The sequence below is a fragment of the Cetorhinus maximus genome, chromosome 17, assembly GCF_964194155.1.
Source record: "Cetorhinus maximus chromosome 17, sCetMax3.hap1.1, whole genome shotgun sequence".
NCBI lineage: Eukaryota > Metazoa > Chordata > Chondrichthyes > Lamniformes > Cetorhinidae > Cetorhinus > Cetorhinus maximus.
Genome location: NC_135895.1, coordinates 105304457 through 105326813, shown reverse-complemented (window position 1 = coordinate 105326813; position 22357 = coordinate 105304457). Strand labels below are relative to the sequence as shown.

General features: G+C 43.5%; 1 protein-coding gene across 2 annotated transcripts in view; it reads right to left on the bottom strand.

Annotated features, from left to right (window-relative positions):
- The window catches only part of LOC144692671 (eIF-2-alpha kinase GCN2-like), a 71775-nt gene that overhangs the window by 20671 nt on the left and 28747 nt on the right, over positions 1–22357 (bottom strand). For both annotated transcript variants that reach the window (XM_078561764.1, XM_078561765.1), the window contains exons 10-18: positions 21323–21421; positions 19795–19872; positions 15647–15892; positions 14904–14988; positions 11611–11732; positions 10446–10495; positions 9014–9167; positions 7185–7283; positions 6296–6448 (exon numbers count right to left, since the gene is read on the bottom strand). In XM_078561764.1, the coding sequence (XP_078417890.1) occupies positions 6296–6448; positions 7185–7283; positions 9014–9167; positions 10446–10495; positions 11611–11732; positions 14904–14988; positions 15647–15892; positions 19795–19872; positions 21323–21421 (1086 nt within the window). The remainder of the gene's footprint in view (positions 1–6295; positions 6449–7184; positions 7284–9013; positions 9168–10445; positions 10496–11610; positions 11733–14903; positions 14989–15646; positions 15893–19794; positions 19873–21322; positions 21422–22357) is intronic.

The following is a 22357-nucleotide window of genomic DNA, read 5'->3' as shown; positions in this document are numbered from 1 at the left end:
CTTCCCTGTGAGTAGGACCATAGGTACTGTCAAGAAACTATCATACTTTGCCTAATATTATTGAGAGATATTTTAAAGCAGGCTTGTGTGTGTGTGTGTGTGGCTAATTTAATTAAACTAGACAGGGTTTAAATTATCAAAGTGACGTGCAAAATCATCATTTGAAATGGAGATAAGCTAGGGTGAGGTCAGCAGGTACTGTGTGAATAAATTTTGCATTTTAGGTAAGTGGAGAAGTGTTTGATTCTCATAGGGAGATGGAAAATGTTTACAATTGGCAAGATAAATAGGGCAAGTTTATTACGTTGATTTTTCCCAAAAGTGCTGGCCATAATGAGAACATGAAAGATTTTTATATTCTGGGAAAAGTAACTTCTAAAGACAAGTGGAAACAATGGAAGTTACAAATCAAAAGGGATAAAATACATTCAAAGAAGGATGGAAGGATGTGTGAGGTGCGGCCATGTGAGATCTTGAAAAGTGACAGTGTGAAACAGACTTGGGGAAAAGCTTCGAGCCACCCTGCGGAAGTTTGCTGTTCCAGTCACTAAAGTTGTGTTAAAAGCCTTTGGAAGTCCATCGCCCAGTGGGCGGTTGTGGTAAAATTGCTGGGTAACTTTATAAATTTGGAATCTATTTGGACTGTTGCCTTAAAGGGGGTGTGTTGTTGGGAGTTTAGTTAAGTAGAAATTTTAGGAACTGTTATAACTGTGTAACTGTAATCTTTTGTGTGTTTAAGTTTTTTCTTGTTTTGTTAATAAATGTTTTAATTTAATCTTTAAAATCATTAAAGGTGGTAGTGAACTAATTACTTCTGACTTCAGTGCACCAGCCTTCTCGTAATAAATACAAATTGCACAATTGTTGTGATAGCATGGCCAAGTTTCCCTTGTGGATTTGGCAAATACCACCTGTCATATCATAACAGCACCTAAGCACTTGCACTGTGGTGCCAACTGACCAGGTGGGATCTGGAGGTGGTAGCCCAAAGATCAACCGTTCTCGCTCGCTTCCCTTTCCCCACAGATGATTTTTGAGCCTTGGGACCTTCTCTCCAACAGCAGTCTGAATGTACCAGTACTGTTCTCATTTCCTGCCTGGTTTTCTGGCACTTGGTACAGTTTGGTAGTGTTGTGGGGTGCAGTAAGATAAGGACAAGTAAAGTGTGTGACCCCCTCAGGCACACAAGAACAGCAATGTAAGCACATTTTCAGTGAGAAAGGATTTCCCTTAGCATAGCAAAACATAAACGGAATATTGTCTGATGGCTTCATAAAGTCTCAGAATTATGTTATAATGCTCATGGATAAATTACCAGCATTAGTGCACACTTCAGGCAAAAAGCTTCATTTGTACCTTGAAAACTGACGTGATTGTTCTTTTTAATGTAACTTCAAGTTTAAAGGTACATGGTCTCATTTTTTAATTAATTGTAATGTAAGATAGTGCTGATTCGAAACAAGCTCACTTTCCTATCCTATGGATTCTCTTTTAGAGTAGTTGCACAGAGAAGTATTTCACTAGTTGGAAATTCCACCATGCCATTTGAATTTGGCATGATGTATATCGTAAATTGTAGTATTTCCATGGCAATTTTAAATTCACTGGTTTTATGAACTTTGTTCCAAATTTAGGAAATGCAGTTCAGCTGCCTATTAAAATGACCTGCAGACAAAAGCTTTAATTCATAAACATGGTAGAACTGTGCAAACAAATTACAGTCCAATTCTAGCACCTCGGTGCTCAGTTGTAAAGTTTACATGACAACCAGCACTGTGGAGATTCATCGTGTGTTTGCAAGAGTCTACCAGTTTTACATTTCAAATAGAATACCATAGTGTCACTGAAGAATTTTTACCCTCTATAGTCATGCTCCTCACTGTTGCACAGGATCAAACTATGGAACGATATCAGGAGTTACATTTTTCTTTTTCCTCAAGGTCGCATCCCTAACTATTCAAGGGTTGCTGAGCCATGGCTTATGCTGTTATTTTGCTACAGGGCAGGGTGAGGAGGCAGGCCCCAGGTCAACCTGGGCTGGCAATGGGGATTGAACCTGGTACAACTGGCATCATTCCAATCCACAAACCGAGCTTTCTGGACACATGAGCTAACCCAGCCGCCCAGCTGTGACAGTACAGAAAATCAAAACTCATATTTAATGTTGTGCAGCAAATTTTGCAACTTCTTGCTTGATTAGAGAGAAAAAACAAATAAACCTAGATAATGCTTTGGCAAAACTTCCAAGCAGAACAGTTGAAAAAAATGTTTCTCTGCTGAACTCTTGCACCCCGGTGAGGTGCCCTGAGCAACATCAAAAAGTCCACTGGAACGAGGAGGTTTTCCAGCACCTCCGCTGTGTCTGTCAACATGAATCCTTTCACCATCAGGCTGGTTTCCTAGCTCACAGCTTCCATCATAGAAACAATCCTCTCAGCAAGGACAGACTTCACTGTGGATCATTGCAAATCGCCCTTTCGCTTCTTCAAGTTGTTCTCTTTGCTCTAATTTACTGGCTTTACTTAAGTTTGCTTAACAAACCGCTCACTAAAGTTTCATTTGTGGGAGCAGCTTGAGCTTTCCATTCAGAGCTCTGTTTCAGGGCCACAGCTCTTCAATGGATGAAGGAGAAATTTAATAAACTAGCGAGTCCACTTATGGGAAGCTTACAAATGGAACGTTTCAACTCGATGAGTTTTATAGACACCATCTGTTGGTACTACTCACGCATGAATTAAAGAAAGAAAGACGCATTTATATAGCACCTTTCACAACCTTAGGACATTCCAAAAACATTTTACAGTTAAAGAAGTACTTTTGAAGTGTAGTCAAAGTTGGAATGTAGGAATTGAGGCAACAAATTTGTGCACAGCAAGGTCCCACAAACAACAACATGGTACTGAGCAGATAATCTGTTTTAGTGATGTTCTTTGAGAGACAGGTATTGGCCAGGACGCTGGGTATAACTACCCTGCTTTTTGTCGAAACCTGAGAGGGCAGACAGGGTCTCATTATAACATCTCATCCAAAACATGACTGCACCAACAGTACAGCCAGTCGTGCACTGGAGTGTCAGCATAGATTTTTGTGCTCAAGTGCCTGGAGGGGGACTTGAACCCACAACTTTCTGACTCACAGGGTTATAAATTAGTATATTTATGATTCTTCCATCACCTTGGTTTCTATTTCCAAATGATGTTAGGTTAAGAACCTCCTGTTTCAAGAAGACAACTGGACCCTAGTGATGCGTTTCCTTTTTAATTAACTGTGGTGGTAAATGTCTTCTAGCCATGAACCTGTCCAGTAATTGCCTATTTATTGCCCAGTTCAATAATGTTACAATCCCATGAGGATTTCTTGGGCTGGGTGAGGTCTTGATGGCTTTGAGCTGGCAGAAGAGAGACCAGCTGTGCTACAGAAAACGAGGAAAAGGATTTGTGTGCCCCCTAAGAACTGGAGCTTGCCAACAGCAGGAAAGCAGATGCAGTGGAACAATCCCAGCTCCTACACAAAGGGATGCTTCTCTATAAGTAGATGGAGTTACCTTGAGCTGCACTCACTGAGCCTCTGGTGAAACTAGAGCTCAGTGCCGAGAAACTCTACACAAGAAAGCATAAATTAGGAGGCAAGGAAGTGAGAGACGAATGTTGAACTTATTTATCCAAACAAATCGCGGGGCATGTATGTTTAACAAGTGACAGATTTAACAGTTTAATTAATTGATCTGTTTATGTCAACCAGTTTAAAAGAAGTTGTTCCTTTATTAGTTCACTTTCCCTTGATATTGCTCACAATAAAAAGAGCAAACATTGGGAAGTGAACAGAAAAGGGGCAGAAGCCACCCTTTGGGATGAGGGTTGAAGAGAAAGGGTGCAGGGGTGAGCTGAAGGCAGGAGTGCACACCTCTTGCAGGGGGGAGGCTCTGGGCACCAAGTGAGAGGGGAGTGGCATGTCTAGGGAAGGAACATCACATGGTGTTGGAGACAATGTGAGGCTGTAAGACATTAAGCAGCTAACTCACCCCTCACTTTTTAAAAAATGGACTTGGACTATAAGTATTAAACTCTCATGATAATGAAAAGGAGCTAGAATCTATTTTTTTCTCTTTATGATTGACATGTGAAAACTAACTAATCGGTCGAGGGCTCACACGTGAGACCTCAGCCTGAAGGCATGGGGACTTTCAGCCTGAGAAGCAACAGCCCGATAGTCACCTGGACCTCAGCCAGGCGGAGATTACAGATACAAAATAAATAAATTCTATTCGTTGGGCACACAAGGCATTTTAAAAGCTCCTTTTTTTTAGGTGCAAGTTCATTTCAACTTTCGCCACTGGATTCTTTCATATAATTCCGACTTGTAGAAATAAAAATATAGAAACATAGAACATTTATGATACAGAAGGAGGCCATTCAGCCCATTGTATCTGTGGCAGCAGAAAAAGAGCTATTCAGCCGAATCCCAATTTTTAGCTCTCAGTAGGTCATGGCACTTCAAGTGTACGTGCAAGTGTTTCTTAAATATCATGAGGGTTTCTGCCTCTACCATCATAACAGGCAGCGAGTTCCAGACACTCATCACCTCCAGATGAACTAATTCTCCTCAACTCCCTTCTAAACCTACTACCAATTATTTTAACCTAGGCTTCCTAGTAATTGACAATCTTTGCTCATCACTAAAAATTTCTATTCCTGGCAACATTCTTGGGAATCTCCTCTATACCCTCGATTATGATCACTCCTACCAGCAATGTAGAAATACACATACAAATGCAAAATGTACAAACTGAGATTATGAGGAAAGCACATGTCACAATCTGATTTACTGGTATTTTATGTTATTGGAAGATAAATTTTAAAAACCCCAGAATACAGTCGCACCCCCCTGTCCAGGTATCAGACTTGACTTGCTTTACTCGTCGGCTGACTACAGTATATAGTTCTTTCATTCTATGTACAGCGATCATGCATCAGTGACCAGGTAAATGGATAGCACATCAAACAATTAAAACTCCATTTTTGGTCAGTTTGTAATTTTTTTCACAGTGTGAAGCAGAAGACAGTGTACCTAAATTTGCAGACAACACAAAGATAGGTAGGAAAGTATGTTGTGAAGAAAATATAAGGATTTTGCAGACAGGTATAGATAAGTTGAGTGAGTGGGAAAAATCTGGCAGGTGGTGTATAATGTGGGAAAATGTGAAGTTGTTCACTTTGGCAGGAAGAATAAAAAAGCAGAATATTACTTAAACAGAGAACGACTGCAGAATTCCGAGGTGCAGAGGGATCTGGTTGTTCTCGTGCATGAGTCACAAAAAGTTAGTATGCAGGTACAGCAAGTGACTAAGGCGGCTAATGGAATGCTATCCTTTATTACAAGAGGAATTGAACATAAAAGTAAGAATGTTATGCTTCAGTTATACAGGGCATTGGTGAAACCGCATCTCAAATACTGTGTGCAGTTTTGGTCTCCTTATTTAAGGAAGGATATAAACACATTGGAGGTGGTTCAGAGAAGGTTTACTAGATTGGTACTTAGAATGAGCAGATTGGCTTATGTGGATAGGTTGGACAGGCTGGGCTTGTTTCCACTGGAGTTTAGAAGAGTGAGGGATGACTTGATTGAAATATATAAGATCCTGAATGGTCCCTAAAAGGTAGACGTGGAAAGGATGTGTCCTCTTGTGGCTGAGTCTAGAACTAGGGGGCACTGTTTTTAAATTTAGGGATCGCCCTTTTAGGACAGAGATGAGGAGAAATTTTTTCTCAGAGGGTTGTGCAACTTTGGAACTCTCTGCCTCAGGAGGTGGTGGAGGCGGGATCACTGAATATTTTTAAGGCAGAGGTAGGTCGATTCTTATTAGGCAAGGGGATCAAAGGTTATTGGGGGCTAGATGGGAATGTAGAACTCAAAACACAAACAGATCAGCCATGATCTTACTGAATGGCGGAGCTGGCTCAGGGGCCGAATGACCTACTTTTGTTCCTATTTCGTATGTTCCTAAAAGTTGCACAGCAAGAGTTCTACAGCTGGGTAAACTGCAAATAAGAAGCCATGCAGTAACAAAAACCCATTCACCAGGCTACTTTTTAAAAAAACATTCTCGGGAAGTGGCCATCGCTGGCAATGCCGCCATTTATTAGCCGCCCCGAGCTGCCCTGAAGGTACCCTTTGTAGTAGTTTGATACAATTGAGTGGTTTGCTGAGCCACTTAAGAACCAACCACCTTGGTGAGTATAATAAGAGGGTAATAAGCTTTAGACATCTACCTTAATGTAATACTCTTTCTCCTCACCTTTACAGTGAAAGCAGAATCCACAAATAACTTCTGTAGAGTTGTCAGTGATTCCCAACACCGGGTGATACTCTCATCAAAGCATTGGTTCATCTGCAAGAATCTTTCCAGTTGTTGGGATATGGCATTGAATGAGAACCTGCCAGAGCAAGACTAAAGAAATGGAATTAACACAAGAGAAAAGTTGTGTCAATGCACAGGTTGAAGTCAATTTTATGTCCAGTATAAAATGTCAATGCTGATGTATTAGCTACATAGTTCTAAACAGTCCTGATGAAGGGCTGTTGAAAGAGGAAGGAATGGTCTATGTCAGACCACCCTTGCCCACCTCCGAGCAGCTGGTTTCAGACTGGCACGTGTGCGGGGCCGGGGAGAAAGTTCACAGCGATTCTCAAAGAAAAGCCTTTCCATTATCTCTGATTTACTATCATTCTTAAAAATATGTAACAAATGAGGAACGAGAAGTCATTCAACCGTGTTCAAATATGCTGCAGAGTTGCAGAGGCTTGGAACTGCCTCAATACGCCACAGAATCCTAAAGACCTTGCAATGTAGCACATGGGGGAAGTATCCTGGTGCCAAAATCCGGAACAAGAGGGCATCATCTTAAAATCAGAGTTAGGCCAATCTGGAACGAAATCAGGAAGCACTTTTTCACACAAAGGGTACAGCAAGTCTGGAAATTGCTCCCCACAGGACACTGGGTCAATTGAAATTTTCAAGACTGATTGATGGATTTTTATTAAGTAAGGTTACCAAGGGATATAGAACAATAGCGGCTAAATGTAGCCGAGGCACAGATCAACCATTATCTAATTGAATGGTGGAACAGACTTGAGGGCCTTAGTGGATTATTCCCAATATCATGTTCAAATATTAAAAAAACTACCTTTGCACAGTGATCCTTTGAGCCACATTCTGGATTTCCATTTGCGAAGAGAGTTTGTTCTAACAGTGTGTGACTAACAATCAGGTTCCTGTATCGTTTCTGTTAAGATAAAAAATATATTAGAGATGATAACTCTGGTTATGAAAAAGATAAAAGTATAGTCTTAGAATGTCTCAGATAAAATATTAAAGGCATTTAAAGTACCTCGCTTTTATATTTTATATTTATTTTTTCTTGATTCTTCCACCGGAGGAAACAGTTTCTTCCTGTCGACTTTATTAACTCATTTAATCATCTTAAACAGCTCAATTCATCTTTCAAACTCAAGGGAATGCAGGCCTAATCTATAATAAATACCTTTTAGCCCTGGAATCATTCTGGTGAATGCTCACTGCGCCTCTCCAAGGCCAATATATCCTTCCTGAGGTGCAGCGCACAGAAATCAATGCATTAAATGAGTTTAACCAGTGCTTTATATAACAGTAACATAACATAAACCCTTTGTACTCCAGCCATCATACATGGATTACTGTTTTCCCTCATTAGAATGCATTAAATTGGCACATAGAAATCAAACGCAAATCTCTTTGGACTATTTAACCTAAAGTGTAATGCATTACTCAATGAATTGGAAAGGTACAACAGACCAAGTGGTTTCTTACAGTGTTGTGTGATTCCATGATTTGGTGTATGTTTATTTTTTACCATTTTGAATCTTTCCCAAGTAAAGGCATATGAAAGGCTGTGGAGTTTACTTTTTCCTGCTGGTGATTTAACATTTAATAATTTAACTTCATAATGCTTCCTGTGGTAGCAGAAAATGGGCTAGCAAACAATTTCGGATCCCTACATCACTGAGCAGTCGGCTATCATCAGAACAGTTTCAGCCAGATAGAAGCTGTGCTTCTTGGCAATCGTTTCCCTCCAAAGTGTTGCAACACTTGTTACATTTCAGACAAAGGTTAGCAGTCCACATTAGTGAAATTACATTCCAGCGGCTGTAACTAGACATCAATAGTGTGGTAGAATCAACCACAAATCCCTGGAATTCTCTCCGTATACGAAGTAAATATTTTCCATGTCACAACAAACTGTACATGACCAGGAAAACTCCAAATTATATTTGGAAGCAATTTTCCACTATATGGGGTTGAAATCATGCTGTGCATACTGCTAATGCACATGTTTGCGTGAAGTTCCTTTGTTCTGTGTTTCAGTAAGCCATCAAACGCATTGTATGACATTTCACCATTTGTAATTGTACAATAAACACATTGATATCTTTGCTACTGATATTGTACAAAGCAAGTCCAATCTCCCAGCTCCAAGGTTTGTTGAACTAGTTTAGCAGCTTTGTCTGGTGCTTCACACCCTCTATAGAGTTGAAGAATTATATCAGCAGGAAATTATCACAGCAGCAAGATAGCATCTCGTCACTGATGACCTTTCAGTATTGCTTTCACAGAGGCACTGCATTTCACCACTTTAGACTTGACCTCGTGATACTGGTTTGCCTTAAGTGCAGGCTGCCAATGGAAGGTGGCATTCGGCACTGTTTTGTTATACATCATATAAAGACGTATATCATGATGCACAGTTCTTTTAATGATGTCAGAACGGGCAAGCAGAAAATAGCATAATGAACAGAGGACTACTAGAAAATCTAGTGCAGATGGAAACTTTGTTAATCCAAGTAATTTATCCAAAATGCCCACACAATACGAAAGCAGTAGACAGTGAAATAATGTTGAAGGAACAATGAAATAATATTCAATGGACAGTGAATAATTTTAAATTCCAATTAATTGATATCCAAATCACATTCTTACCCCAGCTGAAGGATATCTGTTCACAATCTCTGACACAATTTGAATTAACTCTGCAACGGAGAAGACGGAGTCCAGCTCAACATCGACGATATCAAATGCGCAGTGTATTTGATAAGGAAGCCCATTTGGGAGAAACCTTTTCTTCATGCAGTATCTTTAGGACCAAATGATAAGTACATGCTTAGGACGTGGCACAGTTCAGACCTAGCTTTTCTCATCAATGAGCTTTCAAAGCAATCTGCATTTTCATACAAGTATGGCCGGGATCTTCCAGCTCCGTCTCGGGTGAGGTGGCGCCCCAGCCAGAAGTCCATTGGAAGATCCCGGCAGCGGGCAGGTGTGGAAAATCCCACCCTATGTTTAACATCCATCTGGGAAGTAACTCACTGCAATCATTTTTATTGCCAAAATGAAGGAATAAGGACCAGATAACTCCTTGATCTAGAAATTATGGCTAGTATTTTAAACGCCTCTTGCTGGGCAAGAATGGTGTGTGCGAGGAGTTAAATCCCAGCTCCAACTCACCATGTTCCCAGCCACCATCAGTTTTACGATGGCAAATAAGGTTTTCAACAAGGCTTCGAATAAAGGCAGGCAGGGGCCCGGTTAACAGTTAAAATGATATTGAACTGAAATCAGAGGTAACTCTGCAGTCTGCAACCCGGCAGGGAAAGCCAACTGGCCACAAGGAGCCAAGATCAGTGTTTGAAAAATATTTCGGTTAGAACTCCTTGTGGAGCAGCAGACACGGGAATGCTCCCCCAAGGCCCTGTAAGGAGTTCTTTAGCCTCCACAACTACGGCCTCCCCTTATCTCCGATGGCCTTGGGACCCCCAAATTGTCCTCAGGTCCACAGGTCTTTGGCTGTGCCCTCTTGCTGCTAAAATTCCACTCATGCCCACCAACCAGGGAGCCTGAGCAGGACCCTGTAAAGTTTATGCCAATGGAGCCCTTCCATTAAAATTGGCCAAGCCTCCATGACCTTGGTCTCTTCTAGTGTGCCGCCCACTTGGGAGCTCGAGTGCACTGAATCCCCATCCCCCTTTTAAAATGAGGGTCTGCATCAATGGGGTCTTTGGTCATTGCTGAGGACACTACTCGATCCACTAAAGGCAGGAAAGGTAAGGACTTCTCAAAGCAAGACAGCTAGCACAGAGCACAGACTCAAAATGCTCCCTCAGCCACCTCAAGACCATTTTCTCATTGATTGAAACATTTGGACAATAATTGACAGAGATGGCAAATAAAAGGCATTTAAAAGCTTTTTGCATCATAGTAACCAACGTATCTAATCACGAACATTTTGCAAAAAGAACAAACTAAAAATTTCTTGCAGAACCACTTGTTTCTGGTCATTATTTTCTTTCAAAGGAATAACATAGCAAAGGGCAACTCTACTCCTGCAAAACATGGTCACATGGCCTCCTCTTACCTTCTAATTTCACTGACTTTGTTTTTATGGACAAAACGCACGAAGGGTATCTGTAAACAGAGAGAGATGTGAACAGTCAAACAGAATGGTAACCAAACAGGATTTTGTACTATTTATCCAATTACTTTGTGCAAGAACAGGTCAAGTGCAGAATGCCCTGGCCAAATATTTATCCCTCAACTAACACCACTAAAAAAATAGATTATCTGCTTATTGTCATGGGGGAGGATTTTCTCCCTGTCAAGGGGGCTGAGAAGGAGCGGGTGCCAGGGGGCGCGCAGCCGATCGCCACCCGTGATCAGCTGCATGCCGCCATTTTGCGTGGGCGGGCCAATTAAGGCCCACCCAGTGTGCCGTGCACCCGGAAGCGCTCAGCGCTCCCTGTGCGGGTGGGGGTGTGGTGGGGGGGGGGGAGTAGGCTGAGTCGGGGCTTGCGCTCTTTTGCGCCTGCGTGCGGAAGAGGCACGGAGCTGCCTCAGGGAGATTAGTTTGATTTTCAAAAATTTTAATAAAGAGAAAGAAAAAAATTTATGACATGTCCCCTCATGTGACAGTGTCACACGAGCTGGGACATGTCAATGAACTTTAATTTAAAAATCATTTAATTTATAAACCCCTCATGAAACCTCATCCCACCCATGATAAATGATTTCATGATAATGGTTTCATGAATGGTTTCATGATAAATGCGAAGGCTGCCTGGGCTCTTCGCCTGCCGCCAACCTTAAGGTTGGACGGGCAGCTCAGTTAATAACTTTAGTTAGTTTATAAATGGCCTTAATAGGCCTTTGACAGTTCGGCAGATGCGCAGCCAACTCCACTGCGCACCCGCCAAACTCAAGATCTGAAGGACACGCGGTGATGTCGGGACACACGCCCAACGTCACCGCGCATCATTTTACGCGTCAGTGAGCGGGGCCCACCCCCACACGCCGACCGGAAGATTCTGGCCATGATGTTGTTTGTAGAAAGCTTGCTGTGGATAAATTGGCTGCCATGTTTCCCGCAGAGTAATGGTGACTACACTTCAGAAGTACTCCAAGCTGAAAAATACTTTGGAACATCCCGAGGTCATGAAAGCCACTATATAAATGCAAATTCTTCTGTCTTTTAATGCAGGGTATTACAATATTATTGCACAATATTAAATTTTATGCAGCTATACCTTATGATCTAGGGTCATTTCATAAATATACCCATCGCTGCTTAGCATTGTTGTGATGTCACAGCGACAGGACGTTCCCACGCTGAACGGAATAATCTCGGGAATATCCACAGGAACACCACCTAGAGCAGAAGAAAATATAATGTACTTCCACCACCAGCACCACTGCTCATTACCGCACAACTGAGAAAGCAAATTGATTACATGGACAGTTCCTAATTGTAAAACGATAGCGGGGTGATCCATAGCAACAGAATAAACAGCTGCAAACTTTGCTGAAGTGGGTGAAAAGACAGATTTAGATATGACTACTTTAAGCAGATGAAGGAAGGATTGCCAAGGGGGTCATCAGGGGACTGATTATAATCAGTTGGTTAAAAAGAGAGTTAGGTAAGTAATTGGAGTAAAAATCTATAGAAGGATATCATGATATGATTTTTATTGCACATTGGGTCCAGCCAGATTAATTCAATGGCCTTTCCGGTTGTCCACACTCTTGAGGTCTTTAGCGTAGGGCAGGCTTGATGGTCTTATCCTGTCCATCAAATACATCTGCTCGCAAGTGAGTGTCATGTAGGACTTAAGTTCCCATAGCAACATGCTGATTTGCCTTAATTGACCAATTTCCCCACCTTGGATCCGAACGGCAAACGTTAGTAAGATAAAATGTAGACATCCTAACATACTAAAACTTCTTAAAGTAGAAAATATTAATAGGGCTAAATAAGTCAACAGTGTCTCAGCTTATCGCTAACTATTTGGGACAGCTACGTTGCAAGAAGAGACAAGGAGTATAACACACAAGCTCGCTTTTGGCTGTGTTTTTCACAAGGAAGAAAGATAACATCCATGGCTTCCTGCATATCTATGCAGTACACACCTTTTCTCTGGGAGGGTTACTGTTCAGTTTTGAAGTGAAAGATAGAAAGCAAAGCAGGTGACCCTCCCCGTTCCTGCAGAATGCACCAGTACTGTTAATCTTTTCACTTACCTAGCTGAGAGTTTGTTATTTTAATCAATATAAAACATTTATCAAGCGGTCTAGCTTCACAAAGTAGGACCACTCCTATAACTGCCTGCATAAATCACAGTGATTTTCAGCTGCACTACTTGAAATGAGTGAATTTGCAGTGAGAAAGATTAATTTGAAATGGAGGTAAGGGGTAGGAGATTGGGGCTTGCAGCACAGTGAATGGAGCATCCCAGGCAGACGGGAGCACCCGGCAGTTTTGAAGGGAGAATGGCCCCGCCTCATTCTAGCTCCAGGGCCATATTTGAATAATTGGCATCAGTGTCACGCACGCACACATGCGCACAGGGACGCATAAAAGCAGTGACAGCCATTCGCTGACTCATTCCTCAGGGCAATGCCTTGACCAATCAGGGTAAAACTGCCTGGTTTAAATTTCAAACAATGCTTAGCAGTTAACTGTCAGTCACCATCGTTGGTGCGTTCTCCATGACAACGCCACTTGCCAACCAATCGGCACTCTCTTCACATAGGCCAGGGTTTTCAGCTCAGCGTGCAGGCGCATGCCCGGCATGTGAAATAGCGCGCAAGGATGTTGGGTGAGTGTCCAGACGTCATCGTATGCTCGCACGATATTTCAGTCAGTGGGCATGTACAAGAGTTGGCAGCGTGTCCGTTGACAATTAAGAGGCCTATTAAGGCCCTTAAACGAGTAATTATGTTGAATTTTTAGCTGCCCGTCCAACCTTACAGTTGGCAGGCGGGCGAATAGGCCAGATGCATTTTTTGCGAAACCTCATCCACAGGTGGGATAAGGTTTCTAACAGTGAATAAAAAAATAATAAATTTTTAAAAATTTTTAACATGTCCCTCTTCATGTGTCTGAGTCACATGTGGGGACCTTTCCCTTATGTTTCAAATCTTTATTTTTGTATTTAAAATTCTCCAGTTCCCTGAGGCAGCTCTGTGCCTTCAGGGAGCTGCGCAAACTTCATCCCTTGCACTCCCCCCGCCCCCACTCCGACAGCGCTGGATACTCTCAACGCGCATTTCCCGCTGGCGGGCAGTCAATCGGCCAGCCAGCGGGAAATCGTGGTCGGGGCCCAGTTGTGGGCAGCGGATCATTTTGCGGCCACTCCCAGGCCCACCCAACAATGGGAAAATCCTGCCCATGCAGTATAAATTGTTATTTTCCCCTTGTATTGGTATTTTTACAAAGTGTCCTGATGAGTGCAAGATGAAAAGCTTCAACATCTGTTTTTCAGCAATACTCTAATCTTTGCATTATCCTGAAGAGATTCATCAAATCTCCTCAAGGTCTTTGCTTTCCTAAAGTTATGTCCACCCCCTTCCCAGGTCTCTAAGCTTTACTGGAATAACTAAGGACCTGTATTCAAGCTATCAATCTGGTGGCCCTCCTCTGAAATTTTCCCAGAGAATCAATACTGGGATATGGTATTCTGAATCAGCTCTAATCAAGGTTTTATAGCACAGTATTGTCACTTTGTATTTAATTACCCCAGTAATATATCCTCGCTGTCTGCTTTTTCTGTTAATTTTTAATTTATAACAAGTTTTTTCAGAAACAAAAACAAAAATAGCTGGAAAAACTCAGCAGGTCTGAGAGCATCTGCGGAGAGGAACACAGTTAACGTTTCGAGTCCGAATGACTCTTCATCAGAACTAAAGAAATAGAGAAATGAGGTGAAATATAAACTGGTAGAGGGGGGTGGGACAGGTAGAGCTGGATAGAGGGCCAGTGATAGGTGGAGGCAAAGAAGAGATTGCCAAAGATGTCATAGACAAAAGGACAAAGGGGTGTTGATGGTGGTGATATTATCTAAGGAATGTGATAATCGGTGACATTAAGGGTAGAAAGCAGGATGAGCAAGGTACAGATAGTCCTAGTGGGGGTGGGGGAGGGGGGAGGGATCGAAACAGACTAAAAGGTGGAGATAAAACAATGGATGGAAATACATTTAAAAATGATAGAAATAGTTTTTTCAGAGAGCTGAGCATTCAGTCTGAACAACAAGCACTGACAGTAAACATTGCCTTTACTCATTACTGATCCTGCAAGGATGAAAGGCCACACCTCAAACTTACAAAATAGAGGCCAATGTCTTCACGAATAAGTGCTTGGTAAAACTTTCCTTCTTTGCAATTACACAACCTGATAACAGAAGTTGCATCTAAATGCACTGTTGAATCACTTTCACGTAAAGTCACTGAAGCCACCACCCCCCAAAAAAAATATCGTCAAACACTTTGTCCAAAGATGCTGCCATTTTGACTGGATCAATAGCTGTATAAGACCACATACCATGCTTTTGAAATGTCCGCCTGAGTTCTCGTTCAACATTTCGCCATGACCTGGATGATGACATGGTAAAGGCCAGGTCCATGATCTGAAGTGAGAAATGGGACACAATCAGTGGTTTGCTGCAGAAATATTTCTATTCTCAATTTCACCCTAACAGCAAGTCTCACTGTTGCTGTTCCCATTAAAAATCGACCCACTGCAAAGAACTGTGTCAATATTATGATTTCATGCAATTCTATCTGTTCTAATATGCAGATTGAGGGCTTTCTCAGGTGCTGTTACAATAGCTGGGGTTTACCATCAATTTCAAGTGATGGGGGGTAATTTTAACCTAATTCGACAGGCAGGAAATCCATGGGATCAGGCAAAATGCTGGATTGCACCCTGCCTGATAATGACTTCAATGGAGAGTAAAAGCAGGCTGGAGGTAAGACCTGCTTTGCCCCCAATTCTGTCAGTTTCCTGAGGACCGAGTAGGTTAGAACTGACCCTTATTTTAAAGCTCTCAATCAAGTTCTGTTTAGACTTTCATCCTTTAAACTGGATAAAATAAAAGTGCATTACAAGCAAAGGGGAGGAAATGGGATTGGACAGCCATAGAAGATGAGTTAGCACCAACTCCAACATGATGGGCCAAATGCTCGTCTTCTATACCGTAATTTCTATAATTCAAGAAGAAATAAAAAATCTTCACTTTTCACTATTGTATTGTTAGTATTCCTCGCTTAAGTTACTGAGGGTACCTCATTAAGTGCATGATAGTAAGCAGATTCTTGATCCTTAGAGACTTTTCCAACAAGACGTTCAAAAATCAACTTGATGGTTTCTCTGTGTGTGTCTTTATCTGGTGATGAGAGTGTTTGATTAAGTATTTCTTCCAGTCTCCTCCTCTCCTCAGGTAGAAGGCCCATATCCTTGCTGTGAAGGATCTCCTCAGCACTGGGCCTCTTCTGGGGATCATCCTGCAACAATTCTCGACATGTCTGCAACTTTAAAGATAAACATATTTATCGCTGGTATTTAACTTGTGCTTCAAAGTACATTGGAAACTCAAATCAAGGAATCAGGTAACCCCATTCAAAATCAACACACAACCAAGGCATTCTTTCAAAGAACAGCAAGAGAGACCTCCCTGGCGGCCTGCCCAATATTTATCTCTCAATGTCACTGAAACAGATTATCTGGTAATTATCACATTTTTCTGTTTGTGGGAGCTTGCTGTGTGTAAATTAATATCCACGTTTCCTACACTACAACATTGATTACACTTCCAAAGTACTTCACTAGCTTTGGAACCTCCTGAGGTCGGGAAAGCTCTTATAAAAATGCAAGATCTTTCTTTTCACTGTACATTCCAGATCAAAATAAAGAAATCTAATTGTTTCACTTCGAATTATAACTGACTATACTTGTACATAGAACAAGATTATGATCCAAGATTAGCTGCTGTCCCACACAATTCTGATAAGCCATCAAGCTTGATGGAGGGTGAGACATGGAGAGAACCAACTGACAAATGAATCTAATATTTTCCACAAGCTTTTATTTATATAAATATGCACCTTTGGAGCTCCTGAAGATAATTTCTAATAGCTTCAAAATTCAAAGGCCTGTTAAGTAAGTAATCAATTAAATTAAAATTTTCGCTACCCATCCAACCATCGCGGGCAGGCGAGAAAGGCCAAGCGGCCTTTGCACTTTTTTGGAAACCTCATCCACGGGCAGGACGAGGTTTCCAAAAGCAAATAAAAATAAAATAAAAACTTTAATTTTTCATTAATAACATGTCCCTGCTCATGTGACAGAGTATCATGAGGGGGCATGTTTTATCACATTGTTATTGTCTTCATTAGTTTTTACAATATCTCTTCATCTCCCTGAGACAGCTCTGTGCCTCAGAGAGATGAAGTGCACTCTCTCGCGCGCATGCGCAAAGTTCACGCTCAGCCCGCTGGTCCTCCTCCCCCCACCCCCAACCTGCACAGGCAGAGCTCAGTGCTGCTGCTCGTGTTTCACACTGGGCGGGCCTGAATTGGCACACCAGCGTGAAATCGCGGCGCAGTGCTGATCGCGGGCGGCCGTCAGCTCCCCGACTGCCCCCATCTGCCCTGCCGAGCCTGCCCGCCAAGGGCAAATTTCTGCCCATGATGTGGGAGATCCGCCCCCCCATATCCCAACCACCTTCCATATTGGTGATGCTGGCCGCACTCAGGAATTTGCCCAGATTCCTTATGCATGTTTGTAGTGATTCCACACTCATTGAAACTGCCAGCAACTTATTCCATAGGTCCACAACTCTCTATGAAATGAAGTATCCCTGACATCTAACGCATTTCTGTGCTGCTCCATTCTATATTGACATTCTCTGGTCCTCCCTAACCTAGCTACCTCAAATAGCCTAGGCATGTATCCTTTAGTTACTTTAAAAACCTGAATCAAAGTTGATGATTTTCCAAAGTAAAAGCCCCAATTTCTCCAACCCTATCGCGGTAACTATGGACTTGTAAACTACGCATCAATTTAGTGGCTTTTTATCTGAATCTTTTCCAGGGCCCTCTGCATCACCCACTATGAGAGGAGAACAAAACAGGATGCAGTATTTAAATCAGGCCTAAACATGGGCTTACGAAAACAGTGAAACATTGTTTTGTATACAATTGCCCTGGTACTATATTCACAATTTCAATAGCCTCACAGTACTGCTTCAGAGATTCAGATACCATAATACCAAAGTTCTTTGCCTGCTAAACAACCCTAAACTTGCAACCCCTACACGGTGCAGACAAATTTGATTTATCCCACCAATATGTGTAACACTATATTTATCAGTATTAAGTGACATCTGTAGATGCAAGTCGATTCCCCCATCGGACCTGGACCTGCTTGTTATCTATTTTACTCATCTAAAGTCCTAAGACTCATATAAGCCTTTGCATCATCCACAGACATGCTGACTGTTCCCTCAGTGTCTTCCAGGTCATTAATACAGATTATGAACTTTAGCAGCAATCCTTGTGGATCTACCTGAGTAACTGGTCCCCATGCAGAAGCACTACAATTAATAACTAACTTCTGCCGATGAGCATTCATCCAATTCCGTATCTAACTCATCAAATGGCCACTAATCAAAGTGACTCAGTCTTACTAAGTAACCTATTATGTCACATCTTGCCAAAGGCCTATTGAAAATCAAGGCTTACAATGTCAGCTGGGCTATCTGCATCCGCCAAACTAGCAATTCTTTAAAAAATTCTCAGGTTAGTGAGGCAAGAGACAGAATCGTCCCAGAATTTCACTAAGTACAGTAGTGGGCATGAAAAACGAGGTTTTACCCGCCGGCCACAATGGCAGGTTTCCACACCATATCGTTCACTTCCCACTTCATTAATTCTGCAGCCACAGGAAACACGCCATCTCGCTGGTGGGCAGCCTCTGACTCTCCTGTCACACCGTTACCTCACTGTTTCCTCACACCGGGTGCCACATCTAAACTGCAGCCGTACACACAGTTCTCAATGCTTGCAGCTCAGGGCTGTTCCAGTGAAGACATCACCCTGAAAGCCAAGAAGAGGTCAGTGGCCCTTCACTGGAATGCCTTTTGGAGGCCCACTGTGATGTCCTCTACCCCTGCTTTGGCCGCAGGATGCCCAGCAATCTCACCACTCTGGCTTGGAGGTGGTGGAAGATGTGGTCAGTACCAACGCTGCACAGAGAGGTTGGCCATCCAGTGCAGATTGGGGATGAATGATCTCATCCGTGCCACCAGGGTAAAGCAACCATCTCGTCACTCTAAACTCACACACTCACAAGGCCATCACACATTCACTGCCATCTCACTCACTGCCTCACTCAAGGGATATCTCTCACACACCCTCACATCTCCATCTGGCCTCATCTCCTCTGGAGAATATCTCCTCAGCCCTCACCCTCTTGAGGCCACTTGCACAGAACAACATGTGGCCCACACACACCCTGGGATAGCCCCCACTTCCCCAGTCCAGCCCTCGCCCTGCAGCCTCTTCCCTTGCCTGAGGCCACTTCTCCCCCTTCCCCAATCAAGCCCTAGCCCTGCAGCCATTGAAAAGCCACCCCTGCCTTATGGCTGATCTGGTAGGTAGAGACCTGACCGTGAGCCCCCCCTCAAAGTGATGTGGTGCTGCCTGCGAAGCCTGGCGCTGATGACAGCGAGTGCTGCCCGAAGCCAGGTAGGTAAAAAAACCTCAAAGTCCAAAGTGAAGTGTAGCCTGCCAGGTGCATGTTGCTCATGTACGGTTGTGAAATACGCCAATGTGCCGGATGACCCAGTGGTGGGGGATGATTCCAGCGAGCATGCTTACAACGAGATGCTGAAGTATTGAAATTAGGTTCCCGGCTTGTGGTGGTGGGAAATGTGGCCCATCATCGACAGACGGAGCAGACAATCGCAAACTGGTTTCAGGACAAATTACAACTGATTTTTGGCCTTATCACCACATTGTCCACTCACACCGCCAAACATGCCCGTCACCAGCGGGAGTGGAAAATTCCACCCAAGGACCTTTCTACGTTGAGAGCCTTTGATAAGCCCTCCACTGTTAAGGTGGTCAGTCATACAGTACCTCTAAGATCCCTCGTATCAATTTACCTCTAACCAAAATTAAGCTAAGGGCCTGTAATTTGCTAATTCCAATGTAGCATTTTGTAACTGTTGTTTGTGGGATGAATGTTGATCAGGCAGTGTGAGAACAGCACATTCTTCTTCCCCTAGTGCAATACGGTCTTTCATGTCTAGGTGAGATGGTAGGCAGGTCTGCAGTGTAATGTCTCAACTGAAAGACTGCAAAGTTGCATCATTCACACGTTAAAGAGAACCTGTTACTCAAGCTGAACCTTAAATGGCCCAGTCACTCACCAAGCTCAAGAATTCTGGGCGCAAAAGGAAGGCTTTTGTTTTGTCGACAAAAAGTTCATGTATGTAACATTGAGAATTCTGCAAAATAATGGAGACATAGAAAGCTTGTTTTCATTTGTTTTCAAAAATGAAGTCAGTAATTTTAATAATAAGATATTTTAACTTCCGTGCAGTGGCAATCATAGTCGAATTGCCGCTCTGCTCCCAGTTACTTATCCGGAGATACAGCTGCACCTTTCTTGCCTTGACCTTCTGACTTGGCCCAGGTGAGAAAGGTGCAATGCCGCAGTTTCCTGACGCCTTGTGTTGAGGGCAGCCGAATCGGGGTACTGACAACCCAAACACCTGACCCTACACCGAACCCCCTGACTATCCCACCCCCAACCCCCACGAAAACCCTCCCAAGCAATCACACCCCCCCACCACCCCTTGATCCCCCTCGCAAACCCCCATCCCTTTCTTCACAGCACTAGGCTGCCATAAAGCAGGTGGGTTTAAAGGTTCAGCCACTTTGAGAAGCCAGGGGGGAGGTAAGCATGTAAGGTAAGTGGGCAGGATGGGCTGGGGGAGGTAGTGGGATGAGTGGTCAGGTGGTCAGTGGATGGGTTCAGGTGGTCAATGGGGATGATGGTCGGTGGTGGGGTGGTCATTGGGGGGGGTTGGGTGGTCAGTGGGGCAAGTGATCAGTAGGGGACTTTGGATGGTCATTGGGGCTTGGTCAGTTGGTGTAATTCGGGTGATAATGGTGGGGGTGATGGTCAGTGGAGGGGATGTTCAATGGAGGTGGTCAGTGGGGGGGGGGGTGGGGGTGGGTCAGGTGGTCAGGGAGGGGGTGGTCGGTGAGGGTAGTCCGGGGCGTGGCGAAGCAGGCCAGTCTGGGTGGGTGAGGGTATAGTTGGAAGTTCCCGTGCGGGTTCAGGGGGGGTGGGGCCATTGTTGGGGTGGGGGTGGCACAATTTTAATGGGGGTGGGGGGCTAGTCAGAGGGTCCTGTGGAGGGTTAGGGGGTGTGGGTGAGTCCTGTGGGGGGTTGGGAGGTGTCAGTACTATAGTTTCCCAGAAGTTAGAAGTGATTTTAATTCTACTAACATTTTCTGGGTAACTATTGATGTAACACAGTCAGAACCATCCGAAGTTTGGGATTTAAATCAGAGTATCGGATGCTTCCCAGTGCAGGACAATTGCCTAACAGAAGTTTGAACTTCCTGGGCAATTGGCGTGGAATCCTTACTTGGGGACTTCGGGGAGGGGTCCCACTGCATCTCTGTGGTACCCCCTCCCCCCACCCCCGGGTACAATGGCCTGGAGCTCGGATGTTATGGACCATAGCAACTTCTGTTGTTACAGCTTTACCTTAAAAAAAATCAGAAGCCTTTAAATATACACTGTGCACCACAAAAAATGACCTGAATCCACAAAGGACAAAGGGTGTCAGGGTGCCAATGCCTTCCCAAAGGTGATGAACAAAATTAAACATCTTTTATTTACAAGAATCATTTAACCACTTAGGGGTGAAGTAAAATTCTTACACATTGTCCAATCTGGTCCCTCCATTTCTGGCGCTCTTGTGCAGTACACTGAAACAGCATGTCCAGGATTACCATTCCAAAACTGTACATATCAGCCTTCTACAGGTAGGAAGCACACATTATCTTCACATTAATCCCCCTCAGTCATTTCATTTTAAGGTTTCATGTAGCATGAATGTCAATACCAAGCATCAGAACATGATCAAATCATTCCACAGGATCAAGTCACGCAGTCCTGGCAGTGAAAGCACAGGGTCGGAGGGCAACAGGCTTTGTGCTGGTCCAGGTCATGTGGGCCAACCCTGCCAGATTCAGTAATGTTGGCCTAACTATTATACAGAGCAAGCTCTCGACCCAGGTTAGGCTGGCCAGGAAGGGGAGATTTCTGTTGGAGAGCAAGTCTGAGGTGCTGTCTTTTACCAGGTTTTACAAGGTTCACAAGGTAAAAATTCTGATGTATGATAGGAAAAGGCAGTCAACTGGACCACAGAAAATAAGGTCACAGCCAGAGTCTTCAAAAGGTTGCTACAACTGTGACACTTTGGCAGCAATTTTAAACCAACCCGCCTGGCAGGAAACTGCAGGAATCATCTCAGCTGTCTATTTATCAGCCCGCCTGATTATTCTTCCTAATAAAGGGGGTGAAAAGCAGGCGTGGCCATAAAACAGGTTGCAGATAAAATCATGTCAGTTTCCTACCAGGCAGGTTAGCCTAAAATTACCCCGCTCCCTGCCCAATCGAAACTTTGCAGAACTCAGAAAGCGAAACTAAGAAATTTTTTTTAATTGACACATCAAGACAGGGATTTTAACTTTAGTCCCCATTGTGGGCAGAATTTTCTGGCTGAGGTGCGGGTGGCGTAGCCCGACGTCAGCGCGTGGCATTGCAATATTTCGGTCGGCGGGCACGCACAGCAGCGGGACGCTCGCCCACCATTAATTAAAGGCCTCATTAAGGCACTTAACTTGCCAATTGTCCAGGATTTTGAGGGGCCCGTGCGAACTTCGGGTCGGGGCACGGGCCCAACAGACAGG